This window comes from Oncorhynchus keta, unplaced genomic scaffold, assembly GCF_023373465.1.
Source record: "Oncorhynchus keta strain PuntledgeMale-10-30-2019 unplaced genomic scaffold, Oket_V2 Un_contig_4305_pilon_pilon, whole genome shotgun sequence".
Lineage (NCBI taxonomy): Eukaryota > Metazoa > Chordata > Actinopteri > Salmoniformes > Salmonidae > Oncorhynchus > Oncorhynchus keta.
The window spans coordinates 12,501-32,500 of record NW_026287699.1 but is presented as its reverse complement, the minus strand read 5'-3'; the positions used below and the strand labels follow the sequence as shown (position 1 = coordinate 32,500).

General features: G+C 40.1%; 1 protein-coding gene across 1 annotated transcript in view; it reads right to left on the bottom strand.

The window, feature by feature from the left end:
* The window catches only part of LOC127924573 (protein diaphanous homolog 3-like), a gene marked incomplete at its 5' end in the record, with an annotated part of 65,622 nt that overhangs the window by 33,173 nt on the left and 12,449 nt on the right, over positions 1–20,000 (bottom strand). The window contains 3 exons of the mRNA XM_052509282.1: positions 1,724–1,840; positions 14,830–14,903; positions 15,875–15,919. Coding sequence (XP_052365242.1) covers positions 1,724–1,840; positions 14,830–14,903; positions 15,875–15,919 — 236 coding nt within the window. The remainder of the gene's footprint in view (positions 1–1,723; positions 1,841–14,829; positions 14,904–15,874; positions 15,920–20,000) is intronic.

Below are 20,000 nucleotides of genomic sequence, written 5' to 3'. Positions count from 1 at the left end.
CTCCTCCTCCCATCTCTTCCTCCTCCTCCTCCCATCTCTCCTCCTCCTCCCTCTCTCCTCCTCCTCCTCCCATCTCTTCCTCCTCCTCCCATCTCTTCCTCCTCCTCCTCCCATCTCTTCCTCCTCCTCCTCCCCATCTCTCTCCTCCTCCCATCTCTTCCTCCTCCCCATCTCTTCCTCCTCCCATCTCTTCCTCCTCCCCATCTCTTCCTCCTCCCATCTCTTCCTCCTCCTCCCATCTCTTCCTCCTCCTCCTCCCATCTCTTCCTCCTCCTCCTCCTCCCATCTCTTTCTCCTCCTCCTCCCATCTCTTCCTCCTCCTCCACCCATCTCTTCCTCCTCCTCCTCCCATCTCTTCCTTGTCCTCCTCCCCTCCTGTCTGTTAATACAGCACACTGCTCTCCTCCTCTACACGCCTCTATAAAAAACCCTCAATGACATCGGACCAACAAAGAGAATGATCACTGTTTCATCTTCTGTCCTCCTCTGAAGAAGAAGCCGTTCGTGTTGTTAGCTGCAGACTTATTTTCTCTCTCTCTCTCTCTCTCTCTCTCTCTCTCTCTCTCTCTCTCTCTCTCTCTCTCTCTCTCTCTCTCTCTCTCTCTCTCTCTCTCTCTCTCTCTCTCTCTCTCTCTCTCTCTCTCTCTCTCTCTCTCTCTCTCTCTCTCTCTCTCATAAACAGCTTTTTAAAAGCACAGAGAGAGAGAGAATCTCTCTCACAGCTGGATACTGGTTAAACCTGATCAAAACATGACTTTCTAATCTGAAGAATATGGAATGTATTATAAAAACGACTGTTACTAGTCCTGTAACGTGATTCATTCGCTCCCTGTGAAGTTATTATGGACAGAAGGTACAGACGACTGAACAGTCAAATACCTGGACGGTCCCACAGGATCTCAGACTTCCTACATTCATCTCCTCCTCTGACTGTACAGCACAGAGACTTGTGATGATCTCTTGATGTTTACCATGGGGCACTTTGTACCTTACATCTTACCAGACAGTAATAATCTACAGGACATCTTACAATCTTACCAGAGGAGGAGAAGGAGGATGAGGAGGAGGAGGAGGAGGATGAGGAGAATGAGGAAGAGGATGAGGAGAATGAGGAGGAGAATGAGGAGGAGGATGAGGAGGAGGATGAAGAGGAGGAGGAGGAGGATGAAGAGGAGGAGAATGAGGAGGATGAGGAGGATGAAGAGGAGGAGAATGAGGAGGATGAGGAGGAGAATGAGGAGGATGAGGAGGAAGAGGATGAGAATGAGGAGGAAGAGGAGGAGGATGAGAATGAGGAGGAAGAGGAGGAGGAGGAGGAGGAAGAGGAGGAGGAGGAGGAGGAGGAGGAGGAGGAGGAGGAGGAGGAGGAGGAGGAGGAGGAGGAGGAGAATGAGGGGAGGAGGAGGAGGAGGAGGAGGAGGAGGAGGAGGAGGAGGAGGAGGAGGAGGAGAATGAGGAGAATGAGGAGGAGGAGAATGAGGAGGAGGAGAATGAGGAGGAGGAGAATGAGGAGGAGGAGAATGAGGAGGAGGAGAATGAGGAGGAGGAGAAGGAGGAGGAGGAGAATGAGGAGGAGGAGAATGAGGATGAAGAGGAGGAGGAGGAGGAGGATGTAGGTGTGTGCGGAGGATGAGGAGGAGGATGAAGAGGAGGAGGAGGAGGAGGAAGAGGATGAAGAGGAGGAGGATGTAGGTGTGTGCGGATTGAGGCGGAGAGATCTTACCGGACAAAGTAGTCGTTCCGGATGAGCATGAGGTGTTGTAGGATGGAGAGGAAGTAGAGCTCTGCTCCGGTGTCCTTCACCGCACTCTGAACCACGTTGAACACGTCTCCCACATCAGTAGAGACAGAGTTAAGGACCTATCAGTAACTATACATTATAATAACACTAAAGGTACAGACAGAGTTAAGGACCTATCAGTAACTATACATTATAATAACACTAAAGGTACAGACAGAGTTAAGGACTCCTCTCTATCAGTAACTATACATTATAATAACACTAAAGGTACAGACAGAGTTAAGGACCTATCAGTTATACATTATAATAACACTAAAGGTACAGACAGAGTTAAGGACCTATCAGTAACTATACATTATAATAACACTAAAGGTACAGACAGAGTTAAGGACCTATCAGTTATACATTATAATAACACTAAAGGTACAGACAGAGTTAAGGACCTATCAGTTATACATTATAATAACACTAAAGGTACAGACAGAGTTAAGGACCTATCAGTAACTATACATTATAATAACACTAAAGGTACAGACAGAGTTAAGGACCTATCAGTAACTATACATTATAATAACACTAAAGGTACAGACAGAGTTAAGGACCTATCAGTAACTATACATTATAATAACACTAAAGGTACAGACAGAGTTAAGGACCTATCAGTAACTATACATTATAATAACACTAAAGGTACAGACAGAGTTCAGGACCTATCAGTAACTATACATTATAATAACACTAAAGGTACAGACAGAGTTAAGGACCTATCAGTAATATACATTATAATAACACTAAAGGTACAGACAGAGTTAAGGACCTATCAGTAACTATACATTATAATAACACTAAAGGTACAGACAGAGTTAAGGACCTATCAGTAACTATACATTATAATAACACTAAAGGTACAGACAGAGTTAAGGACCTATCAGTAACTATACATTATAATAACACTAAAGGTACAGACAGAGTTAAGGACCTATCAGTAACTATACATTATAATAACACTAAAGGTACAGACAGAGTTAAGGACCTATCAGTAATATACATTATAATAACACTAAAGGTACAGACAGAGTTAAGGACCTATCAGTAACTATACATTATAATAACACTAAAGGTACAGACAGAGTTAAGGACTCCTCTCTATCAGTAACTATACATTATAATAACACTAAAGGTACAGACAGAGTTAAGGACCTATCAGTAACTATACATTATAATAACACTAAAGGTACAGACAGAGTTAAGGACCTATCAGTAATATACATTATAATAACACTAAAGGTACAGACAGAGTTAAGGACCCATCAGTAATATACATTATAATAACACTAAAGGTACAGACAGAGTTAAGGACCTATCAGTAACTATACATTATAATAACACTAAAGGTACAGACAGAGTTAAGGACTCCTCTCTATCAGTAACTATACATTATAATAACACTAAAGTTACAGACAGAGTTAAGGACCTATCAGTAACTATACATTATAATAACACTAAAGGTACAGACAGAGTTAAGGACCTATCAGTAACTATACATTATAATAACACTAAAGGTACAGACAGGGTTAAGGACTCCTCTCTATCAGTAACTATACATTATAATAACACTAAAGGTACAGACAGAGTTAAGGACCTATCAGTAACTATACATTATAATAACACTAAAGGTACAGACAGAGTTCAGGACCTATCAGTAACTATACATTATAATAACACTAAAGGTACAGACAGAGTTAAGGACCTATCAGTAACTATACATTATAATAACACTAAAGGTACAGACAGAGTTAAGGACCTATCAGTAACTATACATTATAATAACACTAAAGGTACAGACAGAGTTAAGGACCTATCAGTAACTATACATTATAATAACACTAAAGGTACAGACAGAGTTAAGGACCTATCAGTAACTATACATTATAATAACACTAAAGGTACAGACAGAGTTAAGGACCTATCAGTAACTATACATTATAATAACACTAAAGGTACAGACAGAGTTAAGGACCTATCAGTAATATACATTATAATAACACTAAAGGTACAGACAGAGTTAAGGACCTATCAGTAACTATACATTATAATAACACTAAAGGTACAGACAGAGTTAAGGACCTATCAGTAACTATACATTATAATAACACTAAAGGTACAGACAGAGTTAAGGACTCCTCTCTATCAGTAACTATACATTATAATAACACTAAAGGTACAGACAGAGTTAAGGACCTATCAGTAACTATACATTATAATAACACTAAAGGTACAGACAGAGTTAAGGACCTATCAGTAATATACATTATAATAACACTAAAGGTACAGACAGAGTTAAGGACCTATCAGTAACTAACTATACATTATAATAACACTAAAGGTACAGACAGAGTTAAGGACCTATCAGTAATATACATTATAATAACACTAAAGGTACAGACAGAGTTAAGGACCTATCAGTAACTATACATTATAATAACACTAAAGGTACAGACAGAGTTAAGGACCTATCAGTAACTATACATTATAATAACACTAAAGGTACAGACAGAGTTAAGGACCTATCAGTAACTATACATTATAATAACACTAAAGGTACAGACAGAGTTAAGGACTCCTCTCTATCAGTAACTATACATTATAATAACACTAAAGGTACAGACAGAGTTAAGGACCTATCAGTAACTATACATTATAATAACACTAAAGGTACAGACAGAGTTAAGGACTCCTCTCTATCAGTAACTATACATTATAATAACACTAAAGGTACAGACAGAGTTAAGGACCTATCAGTAACTATACATTATAATAACACTAAAGGTACAGACAGAGTTAAGGACCTATCAGTACCTATACATTATAATAACACTAAAGGTACAGACAGAGTTAAGGACCTATCAGTAACTATACATTATAATAACACTAAAGGTACAGACAGAGTTAAGGACCTATCAGTAACTATACATTATAATAACACTAAAGGTACAGACAGAGTTAAGGACCTATCAGTAACTATACATTATAATAACACTAAAGGTACAGACAGAGTTAAGGACCTATCAGTAACTATACATTATAATAACACTAAAGGTACAGACAGAGTTAAGGACCTATCAGTAACTATACATTATAATAACACTAAAGGTACAGACAGAGTTAAGGACCTATCAGTAACTATACATTATAATAACACTAAAGGTACAGACAGAGTTAAGGACCTATCAGTAACTATACATTATAATAACACTAAAGGTACAGACAGAGTTAAGGACCTATCAGTAACTATACATTATAATAACACTAAAGGTACAGACAGAGTTAAGGACCTATCAGTAACTATACATTATAATAACACTAAAGGTACAGACAGAGTTAAGGACCTATCAGTAACTATACATTATAATAACACTAAAGGTACAGACAGAGTTAAGGACCTATCAGTAACTATACATTATAATAACACTAAAGGTACAGACAGAGTTAAGGACCTATCAGTAACTATACATTATAATAACACTAAAGGTACAGACAGAGTTAAGGACCTATCAGTAACTATACATTATAATAACACTAAAGGTACAGACAGAGTTAAGGACCTATCAGTAACTATACATTATAATAACACTAAAGGTACAGACAGAGTTAAGGACCTATCAGTAACTATACATTATAATAACACTAAAGGTACAGACAGAGTTAAGGACCTATCAGTAACTATACATTATAATAACACTAAAGGTACAGACAGAGTTAAGGACCTATCAGTAACTATACATTATAATAACACTAAAGGTACAGACAGAGTTAAGGACCTATCAGTAACTATACATTATAATAACACTAAAGGTACAGACAGAGTTAAGGACCTATCAGTAACTATACATTATAATAACACTAAAGGTACAGACAGAGTTAAGGACCTATCAGTAACTATACATTATAATAACACTAAAGGTACAGACAGAGTTAAGGACCTATCAGTAACTATACATTATAATAACACTAAAGGTACAGACAGAGTTAAGGACCTATCAGTAACTATACATTATAATAACACTAAAGGTACAGACAGAGTTAAGGACCTATCAGTAACTATACATTATAATAACACTAAAGGTACAGACAGAGTTAAGGACCTATCAGTAACTATACATTATAATAACACTAAAGGTAGACAGAGTTAAGGACCTATCAGTAACTATACATTATAATAACACTAAAGGTACAGACAGAGTTAAGGACCTATCAGTAACTATACATTATAATAACACTAAAGGTACAGACAGAGTTAAGGACCTATCAGTAACTATACATTATAATAACACTAAAGGTACAGACAGAGTTAAGGACCTATCAGTAACTATACATTATAATAACACTAAAGGTACAGACAGAGTTAAGGACCTATCAGTAACTATACATTATAATAACACTAAAGGTACAGACAGAGTTAAGGACCTATCAGTAACTATACATTATAATAACACTAAAGGTACAGACAGAGTTAAGGACCTATCAGTAACTATACATTATAATAACACTAAAGGTACAGACAGAGTTAAGGACCTATCAGTAACTATACATTATAATAACACTAAAGGTACAGACAGAGTTAAGGACCTATCAGTAACTATACATTATAATAACACTAAAGGTACAGACAGAGTTAAGGACCTATCAGTAACTATACATTATAATAACACTAAAGGTACAGACAGAGTTAAGGACCTATCAGTAACTATACATTATAATAAGTAACTATACATTAAAGGTACAGACAGAGTTAAGGACCTATCAGTAACTATACATTATAATAACACTAAAGGTACAGACAGAGTTAAGGACCTATCAGTAACTATACATTATAATAACACTAAAGGTACAGACAGAGTTAAGGACCTATCAGTAACTATACATTATAATAACACTAAAGGTACAGACAGAGTTAAGGACCTATCAGTAACTATACATTATAATAACACTAAAGGTACAGACAGAGTTAAGGACCTATCAGTAACTATACATTATAATAACACTAAAGGTACAGACAGAGTTAAGGACCTATCAGTAACTATACATTATAATAACACTAAAGGTACAGACAGAGTTAAGGACCTATCAGTAACTATACATTATAATAACACTAAAGGTACAGACAGAGTTAAGGACCTATCAGACCTATCAGTAACTATACATTATAATAACACTAAAGGTACAGACAGAGTTAAGGACCTATCAGTAACTATACATTATAATAACACTAAAGGTACAGACAGAGTTAAGGACCTATCAGTAACTATACATTATAATAACACTAAAGGTCAGTAACTATACATTATAATAACACTAAAGGTACAGACAGAGTTAAGGACCTATCAGTAACTATACATTATAATAACACTAAAGGTACAGACAGAGTTAAGGACCTATCAGTAACTATACATTATAATAACACTAAAGGTACAGACAGAGTTAAGGACCTATCAGTAACTATACATTATAATAACACTAAAGGTACAGACAGAGTTAAGGACCTATCAGTAACTATACATTATAATAACACTAAAGGTACAGACAGAGTTAAGGACCTATCAGTAACTATACATTATAATAACACTAAAGGTACAGACAGAGTTAAGGACCTATCAGTAACTATACATTATAATAACACTAAAGGTACAGACAGAGTTAAGGACCTATCAGTAACTATACATTATAATAACACTAAAGGTACAGACAGAGTTAAGGACCTATCAGTAACTATACATTATAATAACACTAAAGGTACAGACAGAGTTAAGGACCTATCAGTAACTATACATTATAATAACACTAAAGGTACAGACAGAGTTAAGGACCTATCAGTAACTATACATTATAATAACACTAAAGGTACAGACAGAGTTAAGGACCTATCAGTAACTATACATTATAATAACACTAAAGGTACAGACAGAGTTAAGGACCTATCAGTAACTATACATTATAATAACACTAAAGGTACAGACAGAGTTAAGGACCTATCAGTAACTATACATTATAATAACACTAAAGGTACAGACAGAGTTAAGGACCTATCAGTAACTATACATTATAATAACACTAAAGGTACAGACAGAGTTAAGGACTCCTCTCTATCAGTAACTATACATTATAATAACACTAAAGGTACAGACAGAGTTAAGGACCTATCAGTAACTATACATTATAATAACACTAAAGGTACAGACAGAGTTAAGGACTCCTCTCTATCAGTAACTATACATTATAATAACACTAAAGGTACAGACAGAGTTAAGGACCTATCAGTAACTATACATTATAATAACACTAAAGGTACAGACAGAGTTAAGGACCTATCAGTAACTATACATTATAATAACACTAAAGGTACAGACAGAGTTAAGGACCTATCAGTAACTATACATTATAATAACACTAAAGGTACAGACAGAGTTAAGGACCTATCAGTAACTATACATTATAATAACACTAAAGGTACAGACAGAGTTAAGGACCTATCAGTAACTATACATTATAATAACACTAAAGGTACAGACAGAGTTAAGGACCTATCAGTAATATACATTATAATAACACTAAAGGTACAGACAGAGTTAAGGACCTATCAGTAACTATACATTATAATAACACTAAAGGTACAGACAGAGTTAAGGACCTATCAGTAACTATACATTATAATAACACTAAAGGTACAGACAGAGTTAAGGACCTATCAGTAACTATACATTATAATAACACTAAAGGTACAGACAGAGTTAAGGACCTATCAGTAACTATACATTATAATAACACTAAAGGTACAGACAGAGTTAAGGACTCCTCTCTATCAGTAACTATACATTATAATAACACTAAAGGTACAGACAGAGTTAAGGACCTATCAGTAACTATACATTATAATAACACTAAAGGTACAGACAGAGTTAAGGACCTATCAGTAACTAACTATACATTATAATAACACTAAAGGTACAGACAGAGTTAAGGACCTATCAGTAATATACATTATAATAACACTAAAGGTACAGACAGAGTTAAGGACCTATCAGTAACTATACATTATAATAACACTAAAGGTACAGACAGAGTTAAGGACCTATCAGTAACTATACATTATAATAACACTAAAGGTACAGACAGAGTTAAGGACCTATCAGTAACTATACATTATAATAACACTAAAGGTACAGACAGAGTTAAGGACTCCTCTCTATCAGTAACTATACATTATAATAACACTAAAGGTACAGACAGAGTTAAGGACCTATCAGTAACTATACATTATAATAACACTAAAGGTACAGACAGAGTTAAGGACCTATCAGTAACTATACATTATAATAACACTAACGGTACAGACAGAGTTAAGGACCTCTCTATCAGTAACTATACATTATAATAACACTAAAGGTACAGACAGAGTTAAGGACCTATCAGTAACTATACATTATAATAACACTAAAGGTACAGACAGAGTTAAGGACCTATCAGTAACTATACATTATAATAACACTAAAGGTACAGACAGAGTTAAGGACCTATCAGTAATATACATTATAATAACACTAAAGGAACAGACAGAGTTAAGGACCTATCAGTAACTATACATTATAATAACACTAAAGGTACAGACAGAGTTAAGGACTCCTCCCTATCAGTAACTATACATTATAATAACACTAAAGGTACAGACAGAGTTAAGGACTCCTCCCTATCAGTAACTATACATTATAATAACACTAAAGGTACAGACAGAGTTAAGGACCTATCAGTAATATACATTATAATAACACTAAAGGTACAGACAGAGTTAAGGACCTATCAGTAACTATACATTATAATAACACTAAAGGTACAGACAGAGTTAAGGACCTATCAGTAACTATACATTATAATAACACTAAAGGTACAGACAGAGTTAAGGACCTATCAGTAACTATACATTATAATAACACTAAAGGTACAGACAGAGTTAAGGACTCCTCTCTATCAGTAACTATACATTATAATAACACTAAAGGTACAGACAGAGTTAAGGACCTATCAGTAACTATACATTATAATAACACTAAAGGTACAGACAGGGTTAAGGACTCCTCTCTATCAGTAACTATACATTATAATAACACTAAAGGTACAGACAGAGTTCAGGACCTATCAGTAACTATACATTATAATAACACTAAAGGTACAGACAGAGTTAAGGACCTATCAGTAACTATACATTATAATAACACTAAAGGTACAGACAGAGTTAAGGACCTATCAGTAACTATACATTATAATAACACTAAAGGTACAGACAGAGTTAAGGACCTATCAGTAACTATACATTATAATAACACTAAAGGTACAGACAGAGTTAAGGACCTATCAGTAACTATACATTATAATAACACTAAAGGTACAGACAGAGTTAAGGACCTATCAGTAATATACATTATAATAACACTAAAGGTACAGACAGAGTTAAGGACCTATCAGTAACTATACATTATAATAACACTAAAGGTACAGACAGAGTTAAGGACCTATCAGTAACTATACATTATAATAACACTAAAGGTACAGACAGAGTTAAGGACCTATCAGTAACTATACATTATAATAACACTAAAGGTACAGACAGAGTTAAGGACCTATCAGTAACTATACATTATAATAACACTAAAGGTACAGACAGAGTTAAGGACCTATCAGTAACTATACATTATAATAACACTAAAGGTACAGACTGAGTTAAGGACTCCTCTCTATCAGTAACTATACATTATAATAACACTAAAGGTACAGACAGAGTTAAGGACCTATCAGTAACTATACATTATAATAACACTAAAGGTACAGACAGGGTTAAGGACTCCTCTCTATCAGTAACTATACATTATAATAACACTAAAGGTACAGACAGAGTTCAGGACCTATCAGTAACTATACATTATAATAACACTAAAGGTACAGACAGAGTTAAGGACCTATCAGTAACTATACATTATAATAACACTAAAGGTACAGACAGAGTTAAGGACCTATCAGTAACTATACATTATAATAACACTAAAGGTACAGACAGAGTTAAGGACCTATCAGTAACTATACATTATAATAACACTAAAGGTACAGACAGAGTTAAGGACCTATCAGTAACTATACATTATAATAACACTAAAGGTACAGACAGAGTTAAGGACCTATCAGTAATATACATTATAATAACACTAAAGGTACAGACAGAGTTAAGGACCTATCAGTAACTATACATTATAATAACACTAAAGGTACAGACAGAGTTAAGGACCTATCAGTAACTATACATTATAATAACACTAAAGGTACAGACAGAGTTAAGGACCTATCAGTAACTATACATTATAATAACACTAAAGGTACAGACAGAGTTAAGGACCTATCAGTAACTATACATTATAATAACACTAAAGGTACAGACAGAGTTAAGGACTCCTCTCTATCAGTAACTATACATTATAATAACACTAAAGGTACAGACAGAGTTAAGGACCTATCAGTAACTATACATTATAATAACACTAAAGGTACAGACAGAGTTAAGGACCTATCAGTAACTAACTATACATTATAATAACACTAAAGGTACAGACAGAGTTAAGGACCTATCAGTAATATACATTATAATAACACTAAAGGTACAGACAGAGTTAAGGACCTATCAGTAACTATACATTATAATAACACTAAAGGTACAGACAGAGTTAAGGACCTATCAGTAACTATACATTATAATAACACTAAAGGTACAGACAGAGTTAAGGACCTATCAGTAACTATACATTATAATAACACTAAAGGTACAGACAGAGTTAAGGACTCCTCTCTATCAGTAACTATACATTATAATAACACTAAAGGTACAGACAGAGTTAAGGACCTATCAGTAACTATACATTATAATAACACTAAAGGTACAGACAGAGTTAAGGACCTATCAGTAACTATACATTATAATAACACTAACGGTACAGACAGAGTTAAGGACTCCTCTCTATCAGTAACTATACATTATAATAACACTAAAGGTACAGACAGAGTTAAGGACCTATCAGTAACTATACATTATAATAACACTAAAGGTACAGACAGAGTTAAGGACCTATCAGTAACTATACATTATAATAACACTAAAGGTACAGACAGAGTTAAGGACCTATCAGTAATATACATTATAATAACACTAAAGGAACAGACAGAGTTAAGGACCTATCAGTAACTATACATTATAATAACACTAAAGGTACAGACAGAGTTAAGGACTCCTCCCTATCAGTAACTATACATTATAATAACACTAAAGGTACAGACAGAGTTAAGGACTCCTCCCTATCAGTAACTATACATTATAATAACACTAAAGGTACAGACAGAGTTAAGGACCTATCAGTAATATACATTATAATAACACTAAAGGTACAGACAGAGTTAAGGACCTATCAGTAACTATACATTATAATAACACTAAAGGTACAGACAGAGTTAAGGACCTATCAGTAATATACATTATAATAACACTAAAGGTACAGACAGAGTTAAGGACCTATCAGTAACTATACATTATAATAACACTAAAGGTACAGACAGAGTTAAGGACCTATCAGTAACTATACATTATAATAACACTAAAGGTACAGACAGAGTTAAGGACCTATCAGTAACTATACATTATAATAACACTAAAGTTACAGACAGGGTTAAGGACCTATCAGTAATATACATTATAATAACACTAAAGGTACAGACAGAGTTAAGGACTCCTCTATATCAGTAATTATACATTATAATAACACTAAAGGTACAGACAGGGTTAAGGAATCCTCCCTATCAGTAATTATACATTATTATAAAACTAAAGGAATTACATTGGTGAATTCATTAAATTAACTCAGAATTTACATGAGGGGGCTGAAAACATGAGGACATAGATTTGGAATTGTAGAGATTATAGAGACATGGTATTGTAGAGACTATAGAGATATGGTATTATAGAGATTCTATAGATATGGTATTATAGAGATATGGTATTGTAGAGACTATAGAGATATGGTATTGTAGAGATATGGTATTATAGAGACTATAGAGATATGGTATTATAGAGATATGGTATTGTAGAGAAATGGTATTGTAGAGATATGGTATTATAGAGATATGGTATTATAGAGATATGGTATTATAGAGATATGGTATTGTAGAGACTATAGAGATATGGTATTGTAGAGATATGGTATTGTAGAGATATGGTATTGTAGAGACTATAGAGATATGGTATTGTAGAGACTATAGAGATATGGTATTGTAGAGATATGGTATTGTAGAGACTATAGAGATATGGTATTGTAGAGACTATAGAGATATGGTATTGTAGAGACTATAGAGATATGGTATTATAGAGATGTGGTATTGTAGAGATATGGTATTATAGAGATATGGTATTGTAGAGACTATAGAGATATGGTATTATAGAGATATGGTATTGTAGAGATATGGTATTGTAGAGACTATAGAGATATGGTATTATAGAGATATGGTATTGTAGAGATATGGTATTGTAGAGACTATAGAGATATGGTATTGTAGAGATATGGTATTATAGAGATATGGTATTGTAGAGATATGGTATTGTAGAGACTATAGAGATATGGTATTATAGAGATATGGTATTGTAGAGATTATAGAGATATGGTATTATAGAGATATGGTATTGTAGAGACTATAGAGATATGGTATTGTATGGTATTATCTCTATTGTATGAGGAGTAGGTACTCTCTATTGTATGAGGGGTAGGTACTCTCTCTATTGTATGAGGGGTAGGTACTCTATTGTATGAGGGGTAGGTACTCTCTATTGTATGAGGAGTAGGTACTCTCTATTGTATGAGGGGTTGGTACTCTCTATTGTATGAGGGGTAGGTACTATATCTACTGTATGAGGGGTAGGTACTATCTCTATTGTATGAGGGGTAGGTATTATCTCTATTGTATGAGGGGTAGGTACTCTCTCTATTGTATGAGGGGTAGGTATTATCTCTATTGTATGAGGAGTAGGTACTCTCTATTGTATGAGGGGTTGGTACTCTCTATTGTATGAGGGGTAGGTATTATCTCTATTGTATGAGGGGTAGGTATTATCTCTATTGTATGAGGGGTAGGTACTCTCTCTATTGTATGAGGGGTAGGTATTATCTCTATTGTATGAGGGGTAGGTACTCTCTATTGTATGAGGGGTAGGTACTCTCTATTGTATGAGGGGTAGGTACTCTCTATTGTATGAGGGGTTGGTACTCTCTATTGTATGAGGGGTAGGTATTATCTCTATTGTATGAGGGGTAGGTATTATCTCTATTGTATGAGGGGTAGGTACTCTCTATTGTATGAGGGGTAGGTACTATCTCTATTGTATGAGGGGTAGGTATTATCTCTATTGTATGAGGGGTAGGTACTCTCTCTTGGCCCTGTATTAATGTCAGAGTACCTTCCATAAGAGGGGGAACAGTATATATAGGTACTAACTAACAGTATCAGCTCCAGTACCTGAATATATAATGGATGAGAGACTGAAGGAGGAGAGGCAACGTGGGATCAACAACACAGTATGTTAAAGACCGCGTGTGTGTGTGTGTGTGTGTGTGTGTGTGTGTGTGTGTGTGTGTGTGTGTGTGTCTGTGTGTGTGTCTGTATCTGCGTGTGTGTGTGTGTCTGTATGTGCGTGTGTGCGTGTGAGTGTGCGTGTGCGTCTGTGCGTGTGTGTGTGTGTGTGTGTGTGTGTGTGTGTCTGTGTGTGTGTCTGTGTCTGTGTCTGTGTCTGTGTGTGTGTGTGTGTGTGTGTGTGTGTGTGTGTGTGTGTGTGTGTGTGTGTGTGTGTGTGTGTGTGTGTGTGTGTGTGTGTGTGTGTGTGTGTGTGTGTGTGTGTGTGTGTGTGTGTGTGTGTGTGTGTGTGTGTGTGTGTGTGTGTGTGTGTGTGTGTGTGTGTGTGTGTGTGTGTGTGTGTGTGTGTGTGTGTGTGTGTGTACAGTAGACAAGGATATTCCAGTTCACTCTTGATGTCCTCCAGCCGGTGACTGAGCTCCATCAGATCCTCTTCCTTGTGCTCCTCAAACACCTATTGGGAAACAGACACGTAGATACATAGAAACACCTATTGGGAAACAGACAGGTAGATACATAGAAACACCTATTGGGAAACAGACAGGTAGATACATAGAAACACCTATTGGGAAACAGACAGGTAGATACATAGAAACACCTATTGGGAAACAGACAGGTAGATACATAGAAACACCTATTGGGAAACAGACAGGTAGATACATAGAAACACCTATTGGGAAACAGACAGGTAGATACATAGAAACACCTATTGGGAAACAGACAGGTAGATACATAGAAACACCTATTGGGAAACAGACAGGTAGATACATAGAAACACCTATTGGGAAACAGACAGGTAGATACATAGAAACACCTATTAACGCACATCGGATACGAGACGGTTTCTCTCATCGAATAGGGGGAGGGGGAGATGGGAGGGAGGGGGAGATGGGAGGGAGGGAGGGGGAGATGGGAGGGGAGACGGGAGGGAGGGGGAGATGGGAGGGGAGACGGGAGGGAGGGGGAGATGGGAGGGGAGATGGGAGGGAGGGGGAGATGGGAGGGAGGGGAGGGGGGGAGATGGGAGGGAGGGGAGATGGGAGGGAGGGGAGGGGAGATGGGAGGGAGGGGAGATGGGAGGGAGGGGGGGGAGATGGGAGGGAGGGGAGATGGGAGGGGAGACGGGAGGAGGGGAGATGGGAGGGAGATGGGAGGGAGGGGAGATGGGAGGGGAGATGGGAGGGAGGGGAGATGGGAGGGAGGGGGAGATGGGAGGGAGGGGGAGATGGGAGGGAGGGGAGGGGGAGATGGGAGGGAGGGGGAGATGGGAGGGAGGGGGAGATGGGAGGGAGGGGGAGGGAGATGGGAGGGAGGGGAGGGGAGATGGGAGGGAGGATGGGGTTTTAAACCTCCGTTTCTACATCCACGGCTTCAGCTGTTATCTTCTGTCTGTAGCTATACATAAATATAATTCAATTCATTCACCTTGAGCTGAATGTCCAGGGCATCGTTCCTGATCGTTGTCAGATGCTGCAGGAAAGAGAGAGGAAGAGAGAGGGAGGGATGAGGTGAGGAATAGAGAGGGAGGGATGAGGTGAGGAATAGAGAGGAGGAGGAGGGGGAAGAGAGAGGGAGGGATGAGGTGAGGAATAGAGAGGAGGAGGAGGGGGGGAGAAGGGGAAGAGAGAGGGAGGGATGAGGTGAGGAATAGAGAGGAGGAGGAGGGGGCAGAAGGGGAAGAGAGAGGGAGGGATGAGGTGAGGAATAGAGAGGAGGAGGAGGAGGAGGAGGGGGTAGAAGGGGAAGAGAGAGAGAGGGATGAGGTGAGGAATAGAGAGGAGGAGGGATGAGGTGAGGAATAGAGAGGAGGAAGAGGGGAGAAGAGAGAGGGAGGATGAGGAGGAATAGAGAGGAGGAGGGGGAAGAGAGAAGGAGGGATGAGGTGAGGAATAGAGAGGAGGGGGGGAAGAGAGAAGGAGGGATGAGGTGAGGAATAGAGAGGAGGAGGAGGGGGAAGAGAGAGGGAGGGATGAGGTGAGGAATAGAGAGGGAGGGATGAGGTGAGGAATAGAGAGGAGGAAGAGGGGGAAGAGAGAGGAGGATGAGGAGGAATAGAGAGGAGGAGGGGGAAGAGAGAAGGAGGGATGAGGTGAGGAATAGAGAGGAGGGGGGGGCAGGGGGAAGAGAGAGAGGGATGAGGTGAGGAATAGAGAGGGAGGAGGAGGGGGCAGAAGGGGAAGAGAGAGGGGGATGAGGTGAGGAATAGAGGAGGAGGAGGGGGCAGAAGGGGAAGAGAGAGAGGGGTGGATGAGGTGAGGAATAGAGAGGAGGAGGAGGAGGAGGAGGGGGGCAGAAGGGGAAGAGAGAGGGATGGATGAGGTGAGGAATAGAGAGGAGGAGGGGGGAGGAAGGACAGAAGGAGGAGGGAGGACAGGAGGAGGAGGAGGGAGGACAGGAGGAGGAGGAGGAGGGAGGACAGGAGGAGGAGGAGGGAAGACAGGAGGGAGGACAGGAGGAGGAGGAGGAGGGAGGACAGAAGGAGGAGGGGGAGGGAGGACAGAAGGAGGAGGAGGAGGAAGGACAGAAGGAGGAGGAGGAGGAGGAAGGACAGAAGGAGGAGGGAGGACAGAAGGAGGAGGAGGAGGAAGGACAGAAGGAGGAGGAGGAAGGACAGAAGGAGGAGGAGGAGGAAGGACAGAAGGAGGAGGAAGGACAGAAGGAGGAGGAGGAGGAAGGACAGAAGGAGGAGGAAGGACAGAAGGAGGAGGAGGAAGGACAGAAGGAGGAGGAGGAAGGAGAAGGAGGGAGGACAGGAGGAGGAGGAGGAGGAAGGACAGAATGAGGAGGGAGGACAGAAGGAGGAGGAGGAGGGAGGACAGAAGGAGGAGGAGGAGGAAGGACAGAAGGAGGAGGAGGAGGAGGAAGGACAGAAGGAGGAGGGAGGACAGAAGGAGGAGGAGGAGGAAGGACAGAAGGAGGAGGAGGAAAGGACAGAAGGAGGAGGAGGAGGAAGGACAGAAGGAGGAGGAAGGACAGAAGGAGGAGGAGGAGGAAGGACAGAAGGAGGAGGAAGGACAGAAGGAGGAGGAGGAAGGACAGAAGGAGGAGGAGGAAGGAGAAGGAGGGAGGACAGGAGGAAGGAGGAGGAGGGATGACAGGAGGAGGAGGAGGGAGGACAGGAGGAAGGACAGAAGGAGGAGGAGGAGGAAGGACAGAAGGAGGAGGGAGGACAGAAGGAGGAGGAGGAGGAAGGACAGAAGGAGGAGGAGGAAGGACAGAAGGAGGAGGAGGAGGAAGGACAGAAGGAGGAGGAAGGACAGAAGGAGGAGGAGGAGGAAGGACAGAAGGAGGAGGAAGGACAGAAGGAGGAGGAGGAAGGACAGAAGGAGGAGGAGGAAGGAGGAGGAGGGATGACAGGAGGAGGAGGAGGGAGGACAGGAGGAAGGACAGAAGGAGGAGGAAGGACAGAAGGAGGAGGAGGAGGAAGGAGAAGGAGGGAGGACAGGAGGAGGAGGAAGGAGGAGGAGGGATGACAGGAGGAGGAGGAGGGAGGACAGGAGGGAGGACAGGAGGCAAAATTAATAACGTAATTAGATATCATTGTAAAACAGCCTCTTCAGCTCATTACCCTCCTCTAGACCCCCTAAAACATTACCCTCCTCTAGACCCCCTAAAACACCAGACAGAACATTACCCTCCTCTAGACCCCCTAAAACACCGGACAGAACATTACCCTCCTCTCGACCCCCTAAAACCCCAGACAGAACATTACCCTCCTCTAGACCCCCTAAAACTCCAGACAGAACATTGCCCTCCTCTAGACCCCCTAAAACTCCAGACAGAACATTACCCTCCTCTAGACCCCCTAAAACACCAGACAGAACATTACCCTCCTCTCGACCCCCTAAAACCCCAGACAGAACATTACCCTCCTCTAGACCCCCTAAAACCCCAGACAGAACATTACCCTCCTCTAGACCCCCTAAAACCCCAGACAGAACATTACCCTCCTCTAGACCCCCTAAAACACCAGACAGAACATTGCCCTCCTCTAGACCCCCTAAAACACCAGACAGAACATTACCCTCCTCTAGACCCCTAAAACACCGGACAGAACATTACCCTCCTCTCGACCCCTAAAACCCCAGACAGAACATTACCCTCCTCTAGACCCCTAAAACTCCAGACAGAACATTGCCCTCCTCTAGACCCCCTAAAACTCCAGACAGAACATTACCCTCCTCTAGACCCCTAAAACACCAGACAGAACATTACCCTCCTCTAGACCCCCTAAAACACCGGACAGAACATTACCCTCCTCTCGACCCCTAAAACTCCAGACAGAACATTGCCCTCCTCTTGACCCCTAAAACCCCAGACAGAACATTACCCTCCTCTAGACCCCTAAAACATTACCCTCCTCTCTAGACCCCCTAAAACCCCAGACAGAACATTACCCTCCTCTCGACCCCCTAAAACCCCAGACAGAACATTACCCTCCTCTAGACCCCCTAAAACACCAGACAGAACATTACCCTCCTCTAGACCCCCTAAAACCCCAGACAGAACATTACCCTCCTCTAGACCCCCTAAAACCCCAGACAGAACATTACCCTCCTCTAGACCCCCTAAAACACCAGACAGAACATTACCCTCCTCTAGACCCCCTAAAACACCAGACAGCAGGGCATGCGTCCCAAAATGGCACCCTGTTAATTTTAGTGCACTAGTTTTGACCAGGGCACATTGGATCTGTGGAATAAAGTGGTAAACTGTGTAGGGAGCCGTTTGGGATGCAGACAGCGCTGCGGTGGCTGATTACTGCTGCCACTGACGTTGTTTGTTTGCCTGGTGTGTGTGTGTGTGTGTGTGTGTGTGTGTGTGTGTGTGTGTGTGTGTGTGTGTGTGTGTGTGTGTGTGTGTGTGTGTGTGTGTGTGTGTATGTATGTTTTGTGTGGGCTGTGTTGTTTGTGTGTGTGTGTGTTCTGTGATTGTGGTGTGTGTGTGTGTGTGTGTTCTGTCATTGTGGTGTGTGTGTGTGTGTTCTGTGATTGTGGTGTGTGTGTGTGTGTGTGTGTGTGTGTGTGTGTGTGTGTGTGTGTGTGTGTGTGTGTGTGTGTGTGTGTGTGTGTGTGTGTGTGTGTGTGTGTGTGTGTGTGTGTGTGTATGTTTTTGTGTGGGCTGTGTTGTTTGTGTGTGTGTGTGTTCTGTCATTGTGGTGTGTGTGTGTGTTCTGTCATTGTGGTGTGTGTGTGTGTTCTGTGATTGTGGTGTGTGTGTGTGTGTGTGTGTGTGTGTGTGTGTGTGTGTGTGTGTGTGTGTGTGTGTGTGTGTGTGTGTGTGTGTGTGTGTGTGTGTTCTGTCATTGTGGTGTGTGTGTGTTCCTTGCTTCTGGCGTTGTTGATAGAAGGTAAATGTTTAGGGCGGGCGGTGGAGAGAGAGAGAGAGAGAGCCCGCGGGACAGACAACACAACCAGCCGCCTCGTAGCAACGCTCTCCGATTGGCTGCCTGGCGAACAGCATTGACAGAGACGTGCGACCTCTCCTCCGAGCCTTATAAATTATTATACTACATTTCACTCAAGTGGACAACTAATTTAAATATGAATGT